A 10,394-nucleotide genomic window follows, 5' to 3' on the forward strand; every position below is an offset into this window, starting at 1 on the left:
ACAATCTCCATGTCAGTGAGTGAAACATTATGTTTTTTCAGTTGAGATGTATTATCTCAGCTAAAGTATATTAGACAGTCTGCTATGTTATGTTCTGCTCCATCTGGTCAGTCATTTAGGTTCAATAGCAAGTATCAATGGAATTGTTTCTTATCAAGTGTTTCAGTGCGCTTAAATCCTTGATTTGGTAAAACAGTCTGAAAAAGTAATTACTGTGCATATGCAGATTTTCCTGTTTTTGAAGTTTATGGCACCCAACCATACTGAAAGTAGGCAGAATCAGAATGGGGAAAATGGAAGAAATGCAGATTTCAGTTGCTTGCACTCTACAGTCCCTAGTTCACAGAAGCCCTACCCAAACTCCTCTGTCAGGAGGGTCAGGGCTCTGGACTGGGACACAGTAGAGACAGATAAAAAGCAGCAGCTGTCTGTAAAGTACCCCTCTTCCCTAAATTTATGGCTACCCATGAGCACACTTATACTTTTTTTAGCCATGCTAGCTTGTCCAGACTGCACTGCTATGACAGTGAAACAAGGGCAGCACACTTCAGAGGACATAACATTTTAAAATGAAAATGTCTGTCCCAGTAGGGTTTACAGGACTACCAAGGCAATCACCTTGGTTCCTTAGATAATCAAAAGAGGCAGTTCTTTCAAGCATCTAAATGAAGTACTTAGCTGATCCCATTGATTAAGGAGACTGTGTACATACTTGCGTAGAGCAACCGAAGACTCTGCTGGGCAGACAAGGGTGCTATAGAAGACCCAGGTGGTTGCAGTGGCCACTTTTTGTACCATACCTTAGTGGGTAGGGCTTTTGGGTAGGAGCGTTTGATTCCTGGATCTCTGTTTTCTGGAGCTTTGGACTCACTTTTATTTCTCAGCTTAGATTAAGTGGATCTGAGCTCCTGAGATTGGGGAGGCCAGAAAAGAGTCAGCAAAAACAGTTGACTGAGTGTGAGAGTGAGAAGGAGTTTCTGTTGGGAGGCAGATATATTAGTTTCAGCTTCCTGCTGCAGGAATTGTTTATTTTGCATTAAACAGTTCCTGGGAGTAGAGTGCTCTCCTGGGAACAGTGACCTCTCCTGGGAACAGTGACCCAAGATTTTGGGCCCCCATAGCTCTTTATCTCAAATGAGCGCTCAAACAAGGTAAAAAGAGGCATCAGGATCGTTTCTGTTTCTACATGTGTTTTGATCTGATCTCAGTCCTATTGTCTGTGGTCCAAGAATGACTACTGCCTTATACCTCTATGGGGACTCATGGAAAAGATACGTTTCATGCTATATCTGAATTGTAACACTATAAGCTACCTGTCTTTTCAGGCTAGAATGTTTCTGAGCAGGAATACAAATCTATATTTAGGTCCCTAGAGCCTTTTGCATCGCACATTGAGGTGCCATTAGCCTTTAGGCACCTCCAGGTTATGATAGTCATGAATTCTCAGCAGTCAGTATAGCTCCTTCAGCATTCGGCACCTAAATTCTGCGCAAGTCTCAGGTGCCAAAGCTGATGGTTTAAACTGACATTGCTCCACTGACTGACAGATTTACGCCAGCTGAGAATGTGGTGGTGGTGGGTCGATTTATGGGACAAATGTGCGGGTGTGTAAGGGATGAGCAGTAGGGCTGGTAGTGCCAGGGTTCTTCAGGCCAGAGGCAATCTGAGACAGGGAGGCCGAGCACCCAAGCCATGTGGAGCTGGTGCTTCTTTGCCCTGATTACCTTAAGGTCCATCTTTTGAAGATCTCTTTTTGCCTTTTGCTTTGCTTGCAGCTCATTAAATGGCTCTATCCTTAGTGAAGTGTTCATCCAAAAATTTGTAAAGTGACTCTCACATGGTTTCCTAGTTCTTCTGTCAGTCTGCTGAGCATTTCCACTCAGGAAGGAGGGATATGACCATGACTCAATTGTTTTAAAAGTATCTTCGATGCTTTGCTCCAAATGTTGAAGGAACATGCAAATGGCACCCTAGCCTGTAAAAATCAAGGAATTCAGTCAGGTTTTTTTCTGAAGAAACCAAAAGGTAATGGTGACCAGAGGTTATGTTTTATTGTCCTGCCTTCCCTCCCCCCCCCCCACCCCGACATATTTATTTTAATAAAAGTCATCTTCTGGACCCCTAACAGTTTTTCCTCTATTTTAAGGTATGGGTTATGGTAGAACAGCTGATTGCAGGATGAATCAACTATTGAGTCATCTGAGTTTATCATGTTATGTTTGTAATACATTTTGTTACGTCTATGGTACATTTATGCAATTATTGTGTTACTTTATACTACTGCACAACTCAGATGGGTTTTGCCCAGTATTATATAGATGGGCTCCTGGTTTGGAAGAGTTTACAGTCTTGGAGGGGAAGTGGTAGAAGGGAGGAAGGTGCAGTAGGATACAAAGGGAACTCTCTGTCAGTCTATAGCAGAACAGTGACAGCAAGCAGTGAAACCTTCCAGGAGCACACCACCTGACAAATGCAGTGTCATTTAAATATCTTAGATGCTTTCCAGGAGAGAGCTATGTGACTTATAAGCAAGATGCTGTAGGTTTTCCACAGGAGACTATTACTATAATTATGCATCCTCAGCACATCCATGTGTGTGTATTTGCATGCATATATGTATAGGTTCATCTCTATTACACGTTTATTAAAAATATGCCTTCCCTGTTTCTCTTTCTCAACAGGAAGAACGTCGTGTGATTTATCTGGGTAAAATCAGACCTGACACAACTCGAACAGAACTGAGGGACCGATTTGAAGTTTTTGGTGAAATTGAGGAGTGCACAGTAAATTTGCGGGATGATGGGTAAGAACTTTTGAGATTACTTCTTGTTTAGGAGCTGCCATATGTAAAAAATTATGGCAGTAAGATTACTGGTATGGGAGTTACCAGTGTAAGTGCTGTGACAGATGACATGCTGAGTTCAAAACCTTATTTATTTTCTTTCATCCTTATTTATTAATCTTGCTAATTGAGATTTCCTGTCCCAGAAATATGTATTTAGCTGCATGACAGGACAATCATGCTGATAAATGGATGCAGTACTTCTGGCATTTCCACTGCGGGATCTCCTGCAAGTTCTTGCTTTCAGGAAGGGGTTACACTAATGCGCATTAACTCTTTTCAGCTGTTGTTCACAACTGTATATTTCAATTGCAGAGACAGCTATGGTTTCATCACCTACCGCTATACTTGTGACGCCTTTGCTGCTCTTGAAAACGGATACACTTTACGCAGGTCAAACGAACCTGACTTTGAGCTGTACTTTTGTGGACGCAAGCAATTTTGCAAGTCTAACTATGCAGACCTAGGTAGGTATTTTGCTCTGTGAATTAAAGTACATAACTGAAACCTTGTAGCTCAGGAGAATTTGGGGTTTGCTGCTTCTTTGTTTGCTGCTTATATTATTTAAATGATTGGGGAAAGTTAAAGGAAGTGGTTTTCACTTGCTGCAAAAAGTTTAGAAGTCTACTAATCTGAGTCTAATCTGAGCTGGCTTCTTTCTGCTATTTCAGACTGTGAAAATTCTTTCAAAGCCCATTTCCATCATTATCAAAAATAAGTGCCATTTCCCTATTGAAATGATAGCACCACAGAAACCTCCTGCATGCTTTACTGTTCATTGCTATGCTATGATTGCTTGATTCTAATCCCTGATTTATTTATATGAGTGATAAACAGAGAGCAAAGTAGATGCCTCACCCAAAAAAAATTCATTATGATTCTTACTTTGCTGTGAGTTGTGCTGTAGGTGTGTAGAACTTGCCAGAAACACTCCTTAAACACAATTCATAGTTTCTCAGATTTCAAAGCTAGAAGGGCTTGTGACCAAATCTGACTCTTAGTATAACAAAGACCACAGATCTCAACTAGTGGTTCCCACATTGTGCATAAGCATCTATGTATGAAACTGTCTCCTTGCAGGGACATGATATGTAAGAGGCTCCAGGAGGCTGTCAAGAACTTAGCAGATCTCTTGGTGTTTGCTGTCCCACTGATGTGAGGCAGTATGCATACCAGTCTCCAGACCCCAGTACGCTGTCAAAACTCCAGTCCCAACTGTGCATAATGGCTGCGAGAACACAGCCTAGTCCTGTCCTAGTCCTGTCTGGGCAAAAATGTATGGTTCTGTCCTGTGCTCTGGGTCAAGGAGTGATGCTTCCCCTTGGAAGGATGTTTGGAGATGTTCAAACTCTTGCAGCAGAAATGCTGATGTTAAGTATATGCATAAAGAGACCACACAGACTACCAAAACATCCTCTCTAATATTATAATATATTATAAACTCACCTCTTATTTAATTACCTCTCAAACTGTAAAGTATTCTTTAAATATTAAATCTTTCCTGATACCTGCATAAATAGACTAAAGCTATGGGAGATACTCTTTTCTGAATAAAATAGCAAGGGATATTTTGCTGTTGAATCTATATTAATCAGATATTGTGGGGTTTTATGAATAAATGACCACAGTCATTAAAATCTCTCATAACCCTGTAACACAGTGCTAATGAATTCTTGTATGTGCTGCCCTTGGCTTTGTACAATGCAGGAAGTGAATACAGATATATTTTTTCTAACCAATTGATGTCTTTTCAGAATAAATGATAAAGATGATACGCATTGTTCACAATGAATATGCTATAATTCACTTCAGTGGCTAAACAGATAATGTAAAGCTAAGAAAAGGCAATTGACTGCTGAAGAGATATAGGGTTGATGTTGAAAATACAAAAGGTAGCAAGGCATTTGTCGAAATGTAGGCTGATAAAAACAGATTGAAGTCTTGACTTGATTTGACTTATCTTCAGCAGTGGAAGCCAGGGTCGTCTCTGTATCTCAGAAAATCTGGGGTTTAAAATAAGTTGTCTGAAGGGAACCCTCTTGAACATTATTCATCACTGGGAGTATTCCCTGGCAGGTCTCTCCATACTGAGTGGGATTCCCAAAGTATCTGTGAGCAGAGTATTTTCACTTTGTCCTGCTGACAGCTTGAGCTTCTCTACTTCAGACTGCATTCCCTGTGTTTTCCAGACTATCTGATAGAGCTACATAAGGAAATGGCAGGATGAACTTTAAAATTCATGAGCTAGTACAAGGACAGAGAGAATTAATCAGCCTTGGGTTGAGTACAGAAGAAAGAAAACACTTGAAAATAGTAGTCAGAAGTTTAACACCTCTCCTCTGTGAGAAGATATTGTCTTAACAGAACTTGTAATGAACATTTAATGCACAGTGTGTCTTGTAGTGGTAGATGGGGAGTTCTCATTAATTCAACACGAGAAATGGCAAGAAAAGGGCACTCTCATAAAGGAGCTGTGGCACAGGAACCAGGGAGAGTCAGTGTTAAGCAGAGATGACTCCAAAAGGAAAATCCGTGCTTGCAGCCATGTCAATAATTGCTGTACTGGAGCTGTATGGCCACAGACGTACAATCCCTCCTCTGTGCTAGGAACAGGCTGACGTCTGTGTCTGAACAACTAGCGAAGCTGGAGCAGGTATCGCAGGTCACAGGAGCTGGACCATTATTGCTGCTGTGACTTATCACGTACGCTGCAAAAAGCTGAGGAGCCCACCTGAGATTGCTTGTACGGCGCTGCAGAGGCCCTGCCATGAATTGCTCACACTCTAAACAAGCAAACTCCAAAAAAAATCAGAGTGGAAGCAAAAACAGAGATTCAGGGATGTGTAGTGACTTGTACAAGACCCTGAGGCAGGCAGGGCAGGCAGAAGCAGCCTGCAGGCTGCCCTGACTTTCAGCAGAGCCACCCCCTGTTACCTTCCTCAGAAGAAGTGAGTCTTGGATATTGCATGTTGCAAAACAACAGTTGCAAAATGATGGTGGAGTTTTGGGTAAAGCGTCTATCAAGATTATCCAGACTACTTTGAGACCTGTACATAGCAGCGTGTCGGTGCTCAGGTCCTTGGAGAAACTGTTTTGAGTTTACCCGCTCTATGTGTACGTGCAATTTATGGTATGCCCCCGTGAATGCTGTGTACTGCTTTTGTTAAGTCCTGCTTCTTACCAGAGAGCTCTCTATATCTCTCATACCTAAAGCTTCTCTGATGACCGTTTCTGGGCATTTATCCTCCCATTCCTATAAGCTGTGGTCACGAGTGGATTGCTTCTGCAGTCCTTTGTTCGTACCGTTGTACAAAGAAAATAATGTAAGTACTTACCAGCTGTTCTTGCCTTGAACTTACTTCTCTTTGGGTTTCAGATTCAAACTCAGATGATTTTGATCCTGCTTCCACTAAAAGCAAGTATGACTCCATGGATTTTGATAGTTTACTTAAAGAGGCACAGCGGAGCCTGCGTAGGTAACATGCATCACACCTGAGGAAAATGGAGGGATGGCGAATACCTCACGGACATCACGTCCTTCAATAATGGACAATTAAAAAGTCATACTTGGGAATTTCTCCTACTTTACACTCTCTGTTGAAAACCATGGTTTACATGAACACAACTGCTCGACGAGTGGAGAGGCAGGATGGCTGTCCAGTAAGCACACACGTGTCCATGGGTGTCAGCTTTGTTTTCGCGGGTGATCGGTGGCGGGGGAGCCGGGCGTTCCTCGCGAGTTCGATGCAAACCACGAGACATGGCAGCAGTTCCACAGAGATACATGTACAACGATGAACTGCAAAATCTGTACATATTGCATTTTAACAAAAAAAGAACAAAAACAAAAAAAATTGAGAACTACGGCTGCTGATGTCTGGGAATCAGACACTGCATTATTATTTTTTTTAAATGAAGCTTCTTCTCACAGTACAGTGATAATATGACAATCCAGAAGAAACCACAGGTCCCAGAAGCCTACAATCTGTTTTAGCTTTGTTTTAAGATTTTTCTTTTCTCTGTTTTTTTTTTCTGTGGGTTTTTTTTTTTTTAGTCCTTGCAGAAGGGAAAATGAAAGGCTCAAGTTTCCCTAATATTTTGAAGTTTCATCTTTTAATTCTGACACCCATGTAAATGTCTACAATGTTGATCTTCCACAGCAAAAATTTCAAAGCCTTGTTAATGGTCAAATGTGCAGCTTGTTCAGCGATTTATTCTAATGAGCGGACGTGGTGTTACATTATTAATGAGAGTTGGATATAACTATCTGGGTGTGTGCACAGATAGTTTATTTGCTACATTCTCTAAAATAGTTGAGTATTTACAAATGTTAAATGGAGTATTTTTATTTATGTACATACTGTATGACGATGTTCTTTTTTGTTACAGCTATGCACTGTAAATGCAGCCTTCTTTTCAAAAACTGCTGAATTTTTCTTAATCAAGAATACTCAAATGTAATTATATGAGGTGAAACAATTATTGTACACTAACATATGTAGAAAGCTGAACTTACGCTTATATATATTTGATTGTAAAAAAAAAGAGAAAAGCGTGCGGGTGAGGGTGTGCGTGTATATATGTGTGCGCGTGTGTGTCTGAGTGCAAAAATGCTTTACACACATTCATCCCTTCTTTGGTGAGCTTATATAAGAATTTTGTCAAGACTTATCCTAGCCCAAAAGGTATTAACCACTTCTGCAGTATTTTTCCACATTTTTCTCATTGCTTGATTTTCTTTTGCAGTTTTATACACTGAATTTGTTAGGGGAATGAAATTTTCTCATCTAAATTTTTCTAGGAGATATCATAATTTTATGTAAAGTCTCTCAAATGGATAATCATTAAGAAATGTTTTTATTTTATGTATCAACAGTAGTTTTGGAACTAGAGGTCAAAAATCTTTTTAAAATGCTGTTTTGTTTTAATTTTTGTGATTTTAATTTGATAAAAATATGCTGAGGTACTAAGTACAGTATGATTTTTACAGTAATTCTGTGTCTAAACACTGTTCTTGAAGCCAGTAATCTTTTCATTGGCAGAGTTTAATGATGGTATTTATCTATATTTTTTACAGTTATGCATCCTGTATAAATACCGATCCTTCATTCCTTTGTTTACTAAAGAGACATATTTATCAGTTACAATTATCCTATTTATTATAAATTATGAGATGACTAAAATAATAAAAAGGCCAGTGGAAATTTTATACCTAGGATGCATGACGGTTGTCAGTTTGGAGTAAGTGCTTTGTTTGGAAATCCAGCTTTTGCAGAAGCAGTGGGTTGTTTGGGTTTTTTTTCTTTTTTTACTATGCACTAGCATGGCCTCAGATGTGCCCATGACATTGTTGCTGATGACATTGCTTCTGCTAAATTAAATAGAAACTTCAGGAAAGAAAAAAACCACAAGAGTAAACTACTGCTATTCTGAGCATCAGAATGTCATCTGAACTCGGAGTCTGTAGACTGAATCAGCAAAGTTTGGAATTTGCTTGCGAATGTATAGATTTGGTATTCTATTACTGTTTGGCATTCATAACTCCTCTTGAAGGTATGGCACACCTAACTATTTAATCTCCTTTCCCACTCCCAATCTTACAAAACCGATTCCACCCCCATGCCAGTGCAGTTAATTTTGATGGCTGCATTCATTTTATCACCAGCATATTGTGTTCTGAGAGATTCCACTGTCTGTCCTGTTGGATGCTTGCTTGATTTTTTGGCTTCTTATTTCTCAGTAGATAGATAGCAATAAATAAAAAAAAAAAAAAAGAAAAAGAACTTTTTCGGAGGTTCTGTGTTACGACTGTAACATTCTTTAATCTGCATAATTCTCGTTGTTGCTCTGTAGGTTAAAAATGCAGGTATTTTAACTTTGTGTGAATGCCAAACTAAAAGTTTACAATTTTCCTTTCTGGATTTTGAGTATCTTCTGTTGTAAAGAAAAATATTAAAAGCAATAAATTATTTTTAAGAAATCAATATTTAGTATATCATATTATGTGTTCAAGGACCAGATGCATTACCTATTTTGCCTTTGAATTTCTGTCATTAAATTTTAAATACATTCTCTTTTGCCCTAGATTGCTGACACGAATAAATTGGTGTGGGTTTTGGGCGGGGGGGGGATTATTTCTTTTTCACCAAGCAGGCATAATGACATGAGTCAATTTTTTTTTTCACTGGCCTGGCAAACATTCTCATCTTGAAGATGGCTTTCCTCTGTGGATTTACAAATTACGTATGAAATTAATGTAGAGCTAGGAATGCTGAATAAAGCTATTTGTATCTTTTGTAGACACTGTAGTAAGTAACCCATCAAAATATAACTTCGGTGTTTCCTTTTCTTTTTTTCTCCCCCAAGAACATTTCAAATTAGCACATGTACCACACTGTCACTGGAGGCAAATTGCAGCATAGCTCTGTGTGTCTCTTAGATGAAGATTGTACTGTTGCTTTCATGCTGTGGTAAGTACCACATCTGCAATACAGGTAACAGAACTGGTACTTAGAAACTATGGTCTTTCCTAGAGCTGTAGCAAAGTAATTCCTACATAACGTAAAATGATCCAAATCCAAACAGAGGGAGCCTAAGATTGAAGAAGAATACCTATGCTAAACTACTCTGAAAAGCAGTTGGACTGCCATCACCAAGAGCAGCACTGAGAGGAAAGTTTGTGCCTCTAGGGTGTAATACTTGGGTCAGTTGAAAAAAAAAACCCAACCACACCTTCTCATCCCTTTAGATGTAAGCTTACAGTAGGTAATGATTATGTGTCCTTTTTGATGGCTGTAATGAGAACTTCAATCACTGTAGTATAAGATCTGATCTATAAATGACCTAGAATAGCCATGTAATATAATGTGATGATTCTAAATTTGTACCTATGTGACAGACATTTTCAATAATGTGAACCACTGACCTGATGGAGCTACTGTAAGATTTGTACAGTAGATGAACATGTAAAGCTGTTGGTTGGACTATGCTGAACAGGGAAAGCGAGATATTAGTTAAGCCCAAGCTGGGCTATTTTCCACCTGCCAATTCTACATGTACTTTTGTGGTTTAATTCATTGTATGAAAATTCCTGTGATTTTTTTTTTTTTTTTTAATGTGCAGTACACATCAGCCTCACTGAGCAAATAAAGGGAAACGAATGTTTCAAATCCATTTCTGTTTCTCTTTTTTATCACAAGTGACAGGTTTTTCCCCTCCAATGATCATGTACTGGGTTTTCTAGTACTCTTCCTAATGGTCCTAGTTGATTTCAGATAGTAGTCCAAATTGCGCCTGCATTACTGCACTTTGGGCAGGGGACAGAACCACTAGTTTTAATAAATTTAATGGTAGAAACGTGCTATTTGCCTTTCTGTTGTAAGTACCCAAGGCTTTTGAAGGGCTGACGTAAACCTTGTGGGAAAACTTTTGAAAAATGCTCAGTGGAGTTTTAAGCATTGCTGGCTAGAGTTAGGAGCGGGTGGGGAATGTAAGGGCTTTTCTACATGGCCATGCTTGGATCCAAGTTGTGCAGGTGGTAGGGACTGACCAG

The 10,394-nt window shown here is 39.5% G+C and overlaps 1 protein-coding gene across 5 annotated transcripts in view; it reads left to right on the forward strand.

The window, feature by feature from the left end:
- The window catches only part of PPARGC1A (PPARG coactivator 1 alpha), a 372,497-nt gene extending 362,492 nt beyond the window's left edge, over positions 1–10,005 (forward strand). For all 5 annotated transcript variants that reach the window (XM_075752395.1, XM_075752397.1, XM_075752399.1 and 2 more), the window contains 3 exons: positions 2,682–2,803; positions 3,158–3,309; positions 6,219–10,005. In XM_075752395.1, the coding sequence (XP_075608510.1) occupies positions 2,682–2,803; positions 3,158–3,309; positions 6,219–6,322 (378 nt within the window). In that variant the 3' untranslated portion in view covers positions 6,323–10,005. The remainder of the gene's footprint in view (positions 1–2,681; positions 2,804–3,157; positions 3,310–6,218) is intronic.
- Positions 10,006–10,394: the final 389 nt, after the last annotated feature.

Source organism: Balearica regulorum, chromosome 4 (assembly GCF_011004875.1).
Source record: "Balearica regulorum gibbericeps isolate bBalReg1 chromosome 4, bBalReg1.pri, whole genome shotgun sequence".
Classification (NCBI taxonomy): domain Eukaryota; kingdom Metazoa; phylum Chordata; class Aves; order Gruiformes; family Gruidae; genus Balearica; species Balearica regulorum.